Raw genomic sequence first — 16282 nt, forward strand, 5'->3', positions numbered from 1 at the left:
GAGCTTGGCTTTACTCACTTCACTTGTGCAGTGGCACATACATAGGAGTTCTGATTCCTAACCAAAGTCTCAAATTTGGAAGGCTGAGCTTTGAATCATCCAGTGCAGTTGTGCCTGGTTGGGTAGAGCCTGCTGTAGCCTCCTGCTTCTTCTCAGCCACTTAAACCCGCATGTATTTCACACACAGTTGCTGATACCAAATAGTAGCTGCTTCCCTGGATTTTGCCATCTGTTTGAGATGCACGTTTCAGCTGCATTCCAAGGCTGAGCTAATCTCCTTCAAGGACCCTTCCATCACTTCCAGCACTGTAGGACTGCAAATAATACTTGGCTTTCTGTCCTCTGAAGATTTATGCTTGTCCTCTCAGGAGCTAACAGGACAGCATTCCAACCAGACCTTGTTTTAGCCTGAACCAAGCAGATATAATAAAACCTTTTTTTACAGTGCAGGCTCAGCATTTTATGTTTGTTCTTAGTATTTTCTAAAAAGTCTATTAGGGTAAGTAGGTCACAAATTTGACTTTTATATCTCTGTGAAAAACATGGAACAGTATTAAAAATCCACAAAAGTTGCCTGTGATGTGGCACCTGGACAAAAATATTCTAAAGTTTGTATTACTTAGTTCTGCTACATTTTTCATGTTTACAACTACTTGTTCGTTATAGCTCTGTTAATGAACACTTGGGATAGGTAACAGGAGAAATCCAGTATAGAGATTGTAACTGACTACAATAATGACTTTTGAGAAAGATGTGAGAAACCTGCTATCAGTAAGTTCTGGAATTTTCTGCCCATGTGGCATTTCTTGTATAATTTATCAAAACTTTTAATATATGCCTTGCCTATAAAATTAAAATACTTTAAAAAAATTATGGAAAAAGCTAGGGGAAGAAAATATTGACTTTGGTTTAGAAAAATTACACATTAAATTAAGAATAAGTCATATCTACCTGTGTCTGTGAACCTCAATACTCCACTGAATGGCTGTCATGTTTTGTCCCTTTTCCCCCTAAGATTCCTAAATAAGCAGCAAACATTTATTTAACTAGTTGACCCTGTCTGGTGTAGAGAATGCTATGCATAACACTGGAATATTACAATTCCTCCCTCCAGGTGGGCTTTCAGCTTGGGATATTTTTGTTAGATCTTAGTGTCCCTTTATAAATGTAAAAGGTGTTAATTCCATTTGGTTTAATCTTTACCTGCTTTTTTGAGTAGCATCTCCTTTTTGTTCTTCCTAGTAACCAGCAATTTCTCTAGTAACCAGCAATACCTCTTCTGTCAAGATAGCCCTATTTTCAATGTCAGGCATTTAGTATGAAGATTAATTAAACTTCTGGAGAAGAGCACTGTAGAAATTTTTTCTGCAGTTGGCCAGGAGATAAATTTGACAAGGATGGTTAAAGAGGAAAGTCTTACACTTGGCAATGCAGCAGCTGGCTTTTTCCACTTTGGAAACTGAGTATGTCACTGCCTTGATAGATGTGGTTTTTAATTCCCTGGGAATTTCTCTTTCAACTTTGTGTGAGGCTAAAGTTCCCCCAAAGGTCTCTGACTTTTCATTCACTGTAGCTATTGAAGTGTGGAATAATTGGCAGAGGATACTTTTTCCAACAATCGGCTTGGTTTTCTTTCATGTTTGATAAATATTATTAAAAGACTCATTTCTGCTCATTTCTCTCAGTTGTTAGGAGGCAGTTAGATACCTGCTCTTAGGAACCTGGGTAATTTTGACACAGGCTATAAACGCTAGCTCTTCTTGGCATAATGTGTGTAGTGTCTGTGTTCAGCACCTAACATATGATAGCACAAAACCCTTTAAGAATTGATACTTTAGAAAGCTCTAATTTTAACCAAGAGCTCCAGAGTTACCTATGCTACTCAGGGTGATTTCTCAGTAATTTCCCTCTGCGTGTGCTTGTGAATGATCTTATTTTCTTTAAAATAGTCTTTCAGGGGATATTTCTGCTACTTTTCTTCTCGAAACATGTAATTGAAAACGTGTTCTGACCTCATGTTGCTCCACTGTCTTCCTATCACAGACTTTTTGTACTGAATTGTACCGTGTGTAAAAAAAAAAATCACAATTCTAAAGGCGTTTAAAATCTATACAAAACAGAATGTAAAGAGTTCATGTGACCTTGTTGTACTTTGTAGCTGCAAACAGTGGGCAAATTTGTCTTAAACGGAGAACAAATTTGAAAACAAAGAAACCAGTTGGAAGGAATTTCTGGAATAATATATTTGATTTAACACAATACCTGTGAGTCCAGTGCATGGATTGGGATCTCATTGTGCTAAATATGTTGGAAGAAAAGATGGTATCTTAGTGAGAGGTCTCAAACGAGTTGTAGTACAAGCAGGATCACACAAAAGCAGTGGTAGGAGATTAGTGCAGTCAGGTTCCAGTTGCCACATGTTGTTCCTTCAAGTAGGAACAGTGCCATGGAGGGAAACATGAAAATGCTTCTTAGTTTGATCAACTGAAGTGTTTCTGTACCTGAAAGCTTTCTTTCCAACTCTGTCACTTAGTCTAATAAAAAATATTACTTCTCTCTTAGACCATGTAGATTCTTAGACAATCTTGGCTATGATAGTGTTGCTTCCATAATATGTGCTTGATCAAAATAGCAAGCAGTAGGAAACCTTTACTAATCCATTTGGATTTTCATTTGCCTAATGGAAGATACTCTTCTCCCCACTAAAACAGAGGTATGTAATACATAGTATAATATACATACCTAATGCATACCTAATTATATTAGGCTGTTTTCCTTTATGTTGGAAGTGGACCTTTCTTCTATGGCAGCTTTTGTTCAGTTTAAACCTAAACCATCCTTTTCCTAGACATGTACCTCCTCTTTCATTACCTTCTGGGCCCTTGACCTGCTATCTCTCCCACGTGGAACTGAGGGATGTTGCATTGCTGTAAAATATTTCTCTTCCTTTTTTCTGTGCTCTGGAGCAATTTGTATTCTCTGTTGAGAAAGTAGGCAGGGAGGATGAACAAATTCGCTCTGTACTGTGCAAGTCTGTAAAAGTAGTCAGTTCTTTTGGTCAGGAATTGGGGTAAATTTAAGAAAATTGAGACATTAACTAGGTTGATGTAGTTACACTGGATATGTACCTGTTCCCTTGAAGATAGGAGAATTGTATTGATCCCAAGGCTTCTGAAACAGAACTTAGAGGTGTTCTTGATGCAGTTCTATTCGTCTTTATCGGTTCGTGGTAAGTTGAGTTGATTAGAAATTCTTTGTTCTGGTAGTTTGTGCTTATAAAAAAGTGCTGTTGCAATGTTTTGTATATTTGTGTGTGTGCACATACAAATGTTTACAGGAGTAAGAGGTTCTCTAGTGTTTACCTGCAACTTAAAATAGAATAGATTTGTAGTCATTACAATTATATTGCAATTTTTAATTATTTTCAGCGTCTCAAAGATTTTTCTATTTGATTGGAACATGGGGTGTTTGGGGGTTTTTTTCTGAAAGTTTCCCTATGTGTAGATTTTATGGTGGGAGAAAGACTAGTAAGAAGAGCAGAGGAGAATTCTCTCTTCCCTAACCTCCACCCAGAGCCATGCTCTTTCCTGGCATTTCTCTCTTAATCTGTGTGAGCTCGTGTGATCAATGGAAGTGTGCGAGGAGGGTGACACGGGTGTGACTGCACTGGTCACACCTGTTTCAAACAATCAGTTCAGCAGACACATGGAGATTGTGCTTTCTTTTTTCTTCCAACTTAAAACATATGTCATTGCATTTACCATTTCAGTTGTGGAACTTTATAGAGTATGAAATATGCTACTAATTGGGTAACTGAAATTACAGCTGCCAATGTAAACTTGGGTCTTCTTATGAAATGTGTGCCTTGCATGGAAAAATTCCTGTGTCAGTTATATGGATGTTCAGTGCAAACACCTGTGTAACTGAAAGTGAAACTCTCCACAGTATTTAGTTACATGACATTTTTCCTCCCAATGGCTCTCTGATAGATCGGTGTACATGACAGATAGCACTCAGTAAATGAAGCAGCTGCTTAATTTTTGTCATTGTTCACTGCACAGTCCCTCTGAAATCCTGCATGTTGCAAATTCTTCCATTAATAAAAACTGCATTCTTTTCCTGCAAGTCCTTTTTGACAGTCTTGTGAGACTTTGAAGTCTCACAAATGAGAATTCACATACTGGGAAGTATTGTTTTTATTTACTGTGTGAGGAGTTGGGACCTAGCAACTTTTCCACATCAGGAAAGAAATCTCCATCAGAACCAATCTTCATCAGTTCCAGTGAGAACTTAAAAGTAGTCTAGACCAGATTACTCACTTCAAATCTGACCTTTTTATCTTTTATCATGGTTCAACCAGGCCATCTCCTGCCACTCAGATTCCTTACACAAATGCATTTCACGTGCTTTGTAGACTGTGAAAGGATTAAGGAAAGAATCCTGAAGAAGCAAATTGCATCCAATCATGTAATCTCATTGTGTTAATCCTGTACATCACTTAGACTGAACTATAAATTACTTCCAACACTTCCTTTTTTTTTAAATCTTCTTTTTGTTTTGATGTAACTTGAAATAAAGGACTACTATGGATGTAGGACTATAATAAACAAGTGTATGATTTAACAAGTTCATGATTTCATTTTATTTTTTCAAATAAGGTTATAATAGTTTTATTTTCAAAATTCTATGGGTTTCTGTTGGCCAAGAAAATAGTTTTGTAAACTGAAGGTAATACAGCACAGTTCCAACAAATATATTGTAAATGGTTAACATTCTTTTTAAGAAATCTGTTACTATAGTAACTGCTGCAGATTGTCACTTCCTCTAGGATTTGGAATAGTACCAAAGTGAATTTAACACTGATGCTGTGAGGGACAAATCCTATGAGAGCTTCAGTAGATCACTGCGAGCAGTGTGCTTTATTTGTTATGGAGATGTATGAACACACAGTTCAGTAACCATAGAGGGTGTTTAAGAACTATTTCTTCCTACCCTTTATTCCAATGCTCTGTGTGCTTTTACTTTTTTCCTTCTGCACAAAGACTAGTCCTCGTTTGATCTTATAACAAGGGCACATAAAATACATAGGTATGCTTAAGATTTTCAGTTTTAATATTGTGTATGTATACACTACTAATTTTTAAATACTTGTGAAGAGATTTACCACATGTGATTTTCACTAATAAAGAGAGAGTCAATATGGGGCAAATGTTTATGGCTCAAGCTTTAAAACAAAGCCCGGGTAAGTTTTAAAAGGTGTGTTTGTGTGTTATCTTGTACTAGTCCTTTTCCTTCTGAAACATAGTGAAGGGAGATTTTTCTTCTTACAGAAGTATGTATCCTCAGATGAAGTGGATGTTTTCAGTGCTTATGTATTCTGTTTCACTGTATCTTTGCATCTGATTTCATTTGTCTCTTGAGTTGAAACCTTACCAAGCAAACTCATGATTAAGTGAAAGCTGAAACTTGTTTAAGGAGAGAGGAAAAGGCTTCAGAAAAGATGTATTTTCTTTTTTTGGCACTCACAGTTTGGGTGCTGATAAAATTCTCACAGAAACAGAACTTTGTTTTTGCAAGTTTGTAGGTGTGCAATCAGTGAGCAGTTGGGGATGTTACAGAAACTTCCTTCTTGCATTTTTTCTTTCCAGATGGACGAGATAAAAGGCAAAGACAGGGTGATTCTAGCTCTGGAGAAAGACCTTGGTGTCCAGGCAGGCCATACACAGAAACTGCTCCTTCAGAAAGAAGCTTTGGATGAACAACTTGTCCAAGTGAAGGAGGCAGAACGATACCATAGTAGTCCTAAGAGAGAGCTTCCTGCAGGAGTAGGAGATATCACTGAACTCATGGGAAGTCCGGTAAGAAAATTGTTTTTTCTTCAGATGTTTGACACAGGGTAATTGCTGCCTGGGTGTTCACGTTGGGTTTGTGGTTACTTTTAAAATACTGCAAGGACCAATTAATGGTAAATGGCCCTGCACTGCACTGTACTGTTTCACTGATAATTTAGAAACTCCTTGGACCTCTTAAATTGCAAAGAATGTTGAAAAATATGTGGATATAGAACTTGTAGAATTTACATTGTGATCTCCAGCTGTGAACCCCAGTATTTCCTTACTATTTCATTAATCTAGGAATATTTTAACCATTGGCAAATAGGTACTCTGCTTCTCAAAACTTGACTCATGTGATTTTAATCTGTGTCCTATACACTAGAATTGTTTTAGCTCAGAGTAAGGAATCTGGTGAGAAGTAACCTGTTATACATGAAATATTATTTGTCTACTGTTTGGTTTTGGTGTTTTGTTTTTTTTTTCCTTTTTTTTTTAATTGTTAGACCTTTACATACATTTCACAAGCAGACACTGTTCAGGTAGCATATTCACAGGATGTTATTGTTTAGTGTTTCAGTTAATTAAAGTAGGTTTTCCAGACACTGATGTATGAGTGTATTTTAAATTTACACAATCTACTTGCTAAACCATGATATTAAATTAAGGATAGTAAAATATTTTTTTAAAGATGATTTTATATGTCTCTATGTTTTTGATGTAAAGGAGCAGCATTTGGATGAACGAGATGTGCGGAGATTTCAGTTAAAAATCGCTGAACTGAATGCTGTAATAAGGAAGCTGGAAGACAGAAATACTCTCTTAGCAGATGAAAGAAATGAACTGGTAAATTAATTAGTAATAACACAGATGGTGACTGGGAGGGCATCTGTATAGCAAAAGATTTAATGTTGGAAAGTCAGTATTATAAATAATTTACAAATTAGTCCTGTTGGTTTCAATCAATTATATCTAAATATAACAGATTTCTACAGAAATTCATCTTGTGATCATAGAAGACATGGATGGAATCTTTCTTGTTCCTCAAAAATAAAAATGTACAAATTTATTTTAAGGTCATTGTAATCAAATTGACTGGTATCTTGCCTGTGGCACTGTGTAAGGATGTTGTGTAAAACATGCATAATCTATGCACTTAAATTACTGTATTAATATTTTTGAAATTTGACATTGTTTTTATGACAAGCTTATATTAGCCAGGAGTTAAAAAAGCTTTCTTGTGTTAATGATGAAATATCTGCCATTACTCAAGGGAAATCTCTTAAGTAGGTGAAATTATCCTAGGAGAGGGATAGTAACTTACAAAAGAAAGGATATGACATGAATTTTAAGAATGAATTTTATCAGCTTGCTACTTAATTGCTCGTACTGAGGTTAATGGTAAAACTCCCATTGACTGCACTGGGAGGTGAGTTTCACAACAGGAATTTTTACACATGTCCTATAATGCCCTAATTTTAGTGGTGGTAGAAAAGATTTTTCATTCTAAACAGATGGAGCCTATGTATCTGATTGTAAAATAATTCTATTATGTATGGTGAGGGCTGAAGTGGTGCCATATGTCGGTCCTATAGATGAGTGAAACACTGACATCTTTGTGAAACATTGACATCTTTGTGAAACATTGACATCTTCCTCCTTGCTTTGTCAGACTTAGCTCTTCATGTTGAGATGAGAAGGCTTTGCTTTACAATAAAGCGACTTGATTTAGTTATGACATCTCAGTGATTATCAGAAAATCTAATTCTTGAAATTTTCTTGTCCAACATCTTGCCCGAATCTATCTTAATAAAGGTTGAACAACTGAACAATGCTAGGCTAAATTTGAATGAATTTAGAACATAATTGTGTCTTTTTCATTAAACTTTTCATCTTTAAATAGTTTTATAGTCTAAACAGCCCATTCACAGGCCAAAAATTGATTCCTGGTTAACAATTTAAGTTTCTTGGCATAAGAAGAACATATGTTTTAGCCTGGGTATACTTTGCCATTTTTCCTACTTAGCCTTGGTGTTTGTTGTTTTGGGTTTTTTCACCTCAGTTTTCCTGGTACAGTTGCTTTTCTCTGCTCTGTACTCTCAAGAACATCTTGCCTTTTTTTCAAGATAATTCAGCCTCCTAGTCCTCTCTGTGAGCATAAGTAATTCAAAACATCCCTGAAGAAATCTGTATCCTTCAGATAGTGTCCCTCTAGACAGTGTCCCTCTATGACTCAGTCAAGTGCTCTTCTTGATTCTTGATTTAGAGATGTAAGAAATATATTTTGGAAGAGGTATGGAGTAGGTTTTATCATATTGTGAGACAATATTACTTAAAATAATATCAGTAATATCAGTAAGGCCACGTGATTAAGCACTGTGAAAACTAATTGTCTTTTGAGAATGAAATAGACAAGCAAGTACTCAGTGGAATTATCTCAGCAAAAAGACTGTCTTTTTCTCATTTCCAGTTAAAACTCAGTAAATTCAAAAATCTTTTGATTGGGAAAAAAATAGATTTTTTTTTCCAAACAAAGCAGCTCATTAAATAGAGTGAAATATTGAATACACACAAATACAAGAAAGAGCAGCAATTTGCTTTGTGTAATTGTCTAACATCGTAAAACCACAGGAGCAAAATTGAGCAGCTTGAAAATGTCAGCAGAATGCTGAGATTGAATCTGTGCCCTCTGGCTGACTTTCTCATTGCTCTAATTACACATTAGGTGAAGGTTTTTTTAAAGAAGAGAAGGAAGAGTGTCCTTCTACTGAGGGATAATTGGTGGGAACAACTTGCTTAGAGACCTAGTTGGTCACAAGAAGCTTATATACATTGAGATTAGTTTGTAAAGAAATCACTGTTACGGATCATCATAAGTGTCTGCCAAGAGAAAAATTCAGTGACCAGATCTAGTGTTTTGGTAGACTGTAAAAAAAGGCCATGCCTTATTAGTTTGGACTCCTGTAGTTCCTAGTTCAGCAGTAGTCTATATCAGATGCCACTTAGCAAAAGTGCTAAACTTTCCGAATGAAGAAAGGCAAGTGAAACCACAGCTATTTCTTCTTTCCTGCAATGGTAAACTAAAGCTCAGCTAACTTTGTTCCTTTGCCATGTACAGCTGAAACGTTCTCGGGAGACAGAAAGTCAGCTGAAGCCTTTGGTAGAAAAAAATAAGAGGATGAGCAAAAAAAATGATGATATGTTGCAAAGTATCCAGAGAATGGAAGAAAAAATAAAAAATCTATCAAGGGAAAATGTAGAACTGGTAAGTGATTGTCTCTGATGTCATGTTATAAGAACACATTGCACACATCTACTTTGAGGTGGAAGTGCCTGTGAGGCTTTTATTCCAACTCAAACAGATCAGTCTCCACAGTGGGATGGTGCAACTGTCAAATACAGACAATGGAGCTGAATATTCATATTCTAAATTCAGAGTGGCATGTGCTTTGTGTTGTATAAATTCACAGTGATTAAGGAAAAGGATCACAGATAGATAAAATATTTTGCAGGCTATAAAAAGTTATGACTAAAAATCTGCTTTAATAAATACTGCTTTTATGATTAGAAGCTTTTATGATCAGAACTGAATTTGAGTGCATGTACTATGCTAGATCATTGAGTTCACTTCTCTGCTAATTTTTCTGTGTACTTTGATTCTGTTTTAAAATATTTTATGTGAGAGATTAACACTAAGGCATACAGAATGTGTATTTTTTTTGGTTGAAAGAGGCCTTGTGTTGTAATGGAGTATGCACTGATTAATCCAAAGAATTCTTGATTGCTACATCACACCTGAGAATTTTTCTCTAGTTACAGCAAGACACTTTAAAATATTCTTTTACTTTTTTTTTTTTTTTTGTAGAAAGAGAAGTTATCTGCACAACCAGCGCTGAAGAGGCACACATCTTTGAATGATCTCAGCAGCACACGAGAGGAACAAGAAATTGAGTTCCTTAGACTGCAAGTCAAAGAACAACAGCATGTTATTGATGATCTCACAGTGGTAATGTTCATGACTGGTATACACATGTGCATGCACACACATCTATAGGCAAGCTAAAGATGTGAGATGAATGTCTTAAGTCCAGTTGTAGTAGTAATACAGAAATAGTTTTTTGGTGTCAAAGGGTTCTTGTTATTTCTCAGGTAGTGAATGAATTTCTTTGGAATGTGTATGAATTTTTGTATTATAAAGTATTTACTTATTATGAGCTGCTCATGAAGAAAGTGCATCATCATTCCATTATTTACTTGCCAAATTGGGTGCCAACAACTGAGAAACTTGAGGAAAGGACACTTTCCAAAACTTAATGACTAAAATGTCTTGGATATAAATCCTGATGCAAACCCAAGCACTAGAACTTCTCCTAAAAGAAAGGAGCATGCATGATGGCAATAATTTCCCCTGGCTAAGCATCTCTAACTGAGCTGGCCACACTGGCTGTCCTTATAACAAATGGGGAGAAATATGCACTGTTCATCAAACCAAAGGTAGCGGCACAATTTAGCGTTAGAGTTGCACAGCTGCTGCCTTCTGACTCTGAAGGTTTCTTAAGGTGATGCTCATAGATGTTTGCACTATTTGATCGGGAATGTTTCAAGTTGTGTTAGAGGTGTCTAGTGCTATTAAGTGCAATTTATGATATCCCTTTCTGGTGCTGGCAGAAATTCTATATCATCTCTGAGACCTTTGCCCTTCTGGAGCAGCATCTGGAACTCAGGCAGACTCAGACATCTCAAATGGCACTTCTGGCAGTTACAAAATGATAAAAAGAATTTAAGAGCATTCTATCTAAATAGAAAATGAAACAATTGGATGCAGCTTTGAAGATAAAAATAGAGGATCCAAAAAGATAAAACAACAAGATGTGTTATTGCTGTATCTGGAACATTGTCTCTATTCTTGGCAGTTCCCTGAGATTTTGACCCAGGATTTTTCTCTGAAATCAGTGCCAAAAGTTGATGTCTGAGTTCATTCTCCAGTGGCACAGTGTTCCAAGCAGTAGGATGTTACTCAGAAGCTCTGATGTAGGGTCTAGTTCACAAAGCAGTGCTGCTTTGCCTTCCAAATACAACTGTACAGGCAGGGACCATGATATGATATTAAATGTGCAGTATATGGCAGATATAACCTCTCTTATATTTCAGTGTAAAGTGGATATGAAAGGACTCTCTTTTTACTGTCTCAGATAGTGATGTGAGGAAATATAATGTATCCTGACTGGTCAAATAGTATTAACTTGTGTTTAGTGTGAAAGTAAAATAAATAAATATTTTAAACTATGGTTTCATTTTTGCTGTTTTTCCTATTTACAGATATTATTCCACTGGCAGAAATAAGTAAAATTATTAACTAGGGTACTGCTTTGGTTGGCAGTACGAACTAATTGAGGTTTTGCCTTCTATGTGAATGCAGTGGAATTCTGCACTTCATTATGCTTTTGAGCTATCATTTCTGACCCAAACTGCGCCTCTACAGAATACGAATGTATCATAGTTATCAAGAATGACTCAAATGTCCCATACCTGATTAGTATAAAAATCATCAGCTTAACTCCAGCTGAGACCAATATGATACAGAGAAATAAGAACATTAGTCTTAGGCAATAGGGTTGTCTGAACTGATTAACAGTGTCCTCTGTCGGATACTTTTGATGCTGTTGAAACCATGCCAACTTGAGTTCTCCCACAATAGTGGTGTTCTGGTTAATTCTTAAAAGGAAAGCTATCAAGGGAAACTTAGATGACTGCAAAATATGCGGGTGGCTTTTAATTGGCATTATTATTGTTCTGGTAGCTTGATGTATTATTGAGATAGTAAACTAATCAGTCTTCTTACAAACAAGATTAGAAACAGGAAGGACTGGAGTTTTGGAAGTGTTTGTTCATTCTGCACTGAAGTGAGATGAGAGGAAAATCCATCTGTTTGGACACCTGCTTGGGAGGCAGGAGACCCTAGTTAACATGCCTTAACTAGGTACCTGAGAAGACAGGATTTTTGTTCAACAGTATAAAATTCAACTGTCTGATTTCGACTTTAGCTTAAATTGTTATATTATTCTACAGCATGATATACCTGCACCATTCTACCTTAGTAATCATTACTTTTCCTATTTTTCAAACCACATGTATTCAAGATACTATATAAGTTGCTGTGCTTTTCTCAATTATTTTTTTTTCCCAAAACTTAATTCCTGGAACAATGTGCTGATAATTAATTGTATTGTATTTTCCACTGGGAGCTTCTTATTTGTCCAGTTTCTGAACTGAATGTGAAGCAAATAACTCTGAATAGAAAAATACCATGTAGTGAGCAATAACTGCTAGCAAAGCACTTGGAACTGCAATCAGTCTTTCAAAAACAGAGGTGCTGCAAACAAAGATGCAGAGCTAAGGAAAGAATCAGGAAAAAACCAAGAAGACAGAGCACCTGCCTCCTGTGTTTTGGGGGTTTTTTGCTTGCTCCTTTGCATTTTTTTTACCTTCTCTTCTTCCTCTTCTTTGGAATTCAAGGCAGTATTCTTGGATTTAGATATACATAAGTCTTGCATTTCCAGTCACAACCTCCTCGTGTTATGGTATAGTTAATTGTGAACTTGCGCCAAAGTCTCGCCAGAAAAAAGACACTAAGTTGACAGACTGAGAATGTCTTTGGATTTGAGACTTTTGCCCTACAAGGATAAGTCACATATAACACTGCTTATGTGTGCTCGAATATCAGAGTATGCCTGATACAATGACTTGTAATTACTAAGACTGGACTAATTTTTGGCTACAGACCTGCTTCTTCAGGATGATTGAACACTGGAGTGAGACTGTGAATTCTGTTTCCATAGTGAGCTTCTTGGTAAAAGAGTCAAAGGAACTTTCAGAAATCTGTGCCCAGTATTTAACAAAGCCTTTTCTGGCCAACTTCCCATCAAATGCTTGAAGGATATGGCTGAAGGTTTGTTTGCTACAGGGATAAAGCTGCAGTACAGGGTGGTGTTCTATCAACACGGAGTTATTCAAAAGGATAAAGACATTGCGTTAGCTTTACCATAGGCTTTAAGAAAATGTTAATGACATTTCTTTGTGTTAGACATATCTAAGTATAGTTTTAAAACAAACCCATACCAAAATGTTCTCTTTCCTTCTAGGAAAGAGAACGGTTATTGCGGTCTAAAAAACAGAGGAGGAAAAGTCTGAAGCCTCCAAAGGTGAGCAAACCTTCGGTTATTAATGCATTTCTGTTGTTGTGAACAACACCTGTTTCAAATACCGCCTGAATTTAAAGCTCTACTTAATGGGAAAAAACCATATAATTCTTCTGTTTTCTCTGGTGAGTGCTTAATTTTTTTAGGATAATTCAGGAGCTGCAAGTGTTGTACTGCACACAAGTGATGTTGTTTTGGGGTTTGTTTTAAGCAAACAGTAAAATTACCCTTTTAGCCACTGTGGCCTGAATATTCAAGTGGCTTAAGGCCTAAATGACTCAACGACTTGAAACAACAAACATTTCAAAGGACAAATGCTCAGTCCTTTTACAAGAACATACACCCTTTAAACTACCAACATAGTGCTTAATCACAGTGGAAAACTTTGACTCATGCTAGGGATGTTACTGAACTCATATTTTTGTATGTGATATATAAATAGTAAGAAGATTCCAACGACTCTACTCTAGATTACAAAGTACAAGAGAAAAATTTAGATTGTAGAAACAGGAAAGTTTTGCTTTGGAATGTACCTTCAATGTTTATTGTAACATGTACTTAAAGTAATTAATTTGCTGAATAATTTTTTTTGTGAAGTTGAACATTAGCAACCTGGAGCATGTGAGGGGAGGGAAATGGGGTTAAGAGGGAAAAAATGGAAGTGAAGAGTGGAGATATCATTATAGTTTATATGGTAGCTTACATGTCATAAATGGGTGCCTGTTGTCAGTGTGTTCTGCACAGTCTATTCCTGGTAATGTCCAGGTGGTGCTTTTTTATTGCTCTGCATTCTCTTAATGCCTGTACTCTGAAAAATGCATTCTTTGGGATTCTCTGTTCCACTGGTAATGTCTTGAAATTTTTCTTCTAATAATGGTGTGTCTTTTAGATGGTAAAAAAGAAAAATTCAAAAGTAACCACAGATCTTGCCAAATATACTTGCAGCAACCATAAACCATTCTTTCTTGGTGTAGTATAACTGTAAATTTGTGTGTTGAGATCAATTTTAAAAAAAGTATGTTAAATCATTTATATATATGTATGTAACTTATGCTGTACTTTTTATAGTCCTCTCCAATAGTTAGCTTTTATCTGACTTTAAGTTAAATGTGTAGGATCTTTTGGTAAATTGTGAAGTTCCTAATTAAATGAACTCATTAATTTAATTTTTAGACATTGATAACTGGTGGTGCTGATTTCTATAGGCTGAAACTTCAGTAACTATGCATTTATATCTTAAAAATCTGTGTTAATAGAACTTCAGCTGACATAGACTCTGTACCCTTTCCTTTTACCTTTTTGTCTTGAGTAACCTGATGCTTTTGTTGTGTCTTCTTTTCCTTATTGAACAAAACAAGAGTTGAACAACATGAGGATTGGAGAGAATGTGCATGATACCATTAAAAAAATTGTGGCAGTGCTGTTCTTTTTGTGCTGAGAGTACTATAATTGGGGGAATTCTGCAGAGTTTACTGCAGAATGAGCAGCAGAGTTAGTGGGGGTGTGCTTCTTATTTAGGATATGATAGATACTTCAGAAAGAATGAATTAATCAGTACCACAATCTTCCTACAGTTTTTTCTTTAAACAATCTCTGTAGAATGAGCTCATCTCTTACTCAGATGAGCTGTTGAGATTGTACCATCATCTTCTCCATTGTTGTAGCCTCTTTCAAGAATCCAGATGAAAATGGTAGAATTCATTTAACCAAGCATTGCAAATGTTTGTTATATGTCATTAACGGACGTGAGATACAGACACCTCACTCTGGGCAGAATGTTAGCATTAAATGGTTGGAAGTAGATATGTAAACAGGCCGTGTGAATTTTGTCCTAAAATTGCCTGTTTCTCTCCATGGATTATAAAAGCAGTCTAAGATGAGTTGCTCTATATATAGACATGCACAGCATAAGTGTATTTCTTTCTATGGTCTGTGTAATATCTTTATAACATAAGATGATATAACCTGTATAGAATAGTAGCGAAATTATGGATGTATCTGTCCCAGCCAAACACTTGGAATAAGAAATTACTGATCTAAATCTTTGGCTTTGCTTTTCTAAGGATGGTGAAATGCAAAATTAGCATTAACAGTGAATTATCAAGTTGGACTGTGGAGTTGTATCTATTTCCAGATGTGTCCCACTTGCCTTGGCAAATTGAGAGATGAAATAACTCATGAGAATAAGATTTCATGAAAGTGGTCAGATAAGCTCAAACTGGAAGGTATAGAAAGATTCATTTTTTGTTCTAATAACCAGGAACTTGGCACACAGGGTGAAGATTTGCACTCATCTACTGTTGCAGCTTCTCCTAAACAGATACTTCTACACTCCACTTCTTTCATCTCTGAGGTGCTCTGACTGCACAGTGCTGTGGTTGTTCCTAATATGAGTATTTTCCTGACAGTGATTCCTGTTACCTGGAACAGGATCCATGGCATGTCTTTCTCCATCCTTGAGACAGCTTGAGTGAATGATCTGCCAGGCCAGTCCAGTAGCCTTTACAGCCCTGAACATCAGTTCAGCTGAAAAGATTTTGAAAATTTTAATTTTATGCTTTTGTTTCGTTTTTTGCTCTTGTAATTAGATGTCTGTGTTATTTCTGGAGCTCTGTAGGCGCACTAGGTTACTGTTGCTAGTGTAGCTTTGACTGAGCACTCTTCTAATTCCCAATGGGGCATAGGAGTCCATGCAACAGTGCTGGCAACTGGCTCTGGTTCCCTGAGGAAAGGAGCAGCCAGGTGGGATGGGCTTTATAACCTCTGTGCTTGCAGGGTGTTTAGAGGAGTAATGTAGCAACTCTGTATAGTCAGGTACTGAAGGACAGTTTTTTCTGAGGTGAAGCAGCCTAAACTGGTGGAGGCTTATTTGTTTTTTTTTATACTAATGGGCCATTGGACTTGCTAGGAAAAAAATTGTGATTCACCAGGTGAATCTTTTGCTGTTTAAAGCACGATTTTTTTTCAAGGAGCTTCTTTTTTTCCCATTTTTTTTGTGGTGAAATAACTAAGAAACTTCAGAAACAGTATTTTTTTATGTTTTGTTTATTTTTGACATGTAGAATGGAGTTACAGTGATTTCATGACTGATGGAGTCATGCATTTAAAATAAGACATATTTGCCCAGCTTGTTTGGAAAGTGCAGGACTCTACGGATTTATGTCTTTGTTTAAACTTTAATAAATAAACTGTATTCATGGTAGTGGAAAGCCTGCACACTAGTGTGATGGGGTTCATATTTCTTGTTTTATA

The 16282-nt window shown here is 36.2% G+C and overlaps 1 protein-coding gene across 3 annotated transcripts in view; it reads left to right on the forward strand.

Moving 5' to 3' along the window:
* The window catches only part of JAKMIP1 (janus kinase and microtubule interacting protein 1), a 112077-nt gene that overhangs the window by 41271 nt on the left and 54524 nt on the right, over positions 1–16282 (forward strand). For all 3 annotated transcript variants that reach the window (XM_018089188.1, XM_018089197.1, XM_018089203.1), the window contains 5 exons: positions 5649–5858; positions 6558–6677; positions 8950–9096; positions 9697–9837; positions 12974–13033. In XM_018089188.1, the coding sequence (XP_017944677.1) occupies positions 5649–5858; positions 6558–6677; positions 8950–9096; positions 9697–9837; positions 12974–13033 (678 nt within the window). The remainder of the gene's footprint in view (positions 1–5648; positions 5859–6557; positions 6678–8949; positions 9097–9696; positions 9838–12973; positions 13034–16282) is intronic.

The sequence above is a fragment of the Manacus vitellinus genome, unplaced genomic scaffold (genome assembly GCF_001715985.3).
Source record: "Manacus vitellinus isolate BGI_N305 unplaced genomic scaffold, ASM171598v3 scaffold_0_pilon, whole genome shotgun sequence".
In the NCBI taxonomy this organism is placed as follows: Eukaryota; Metazoa; Chordata; class Aves; order Passeriformes; family Pipridae; genus Manacus; species Manacus vitellinus.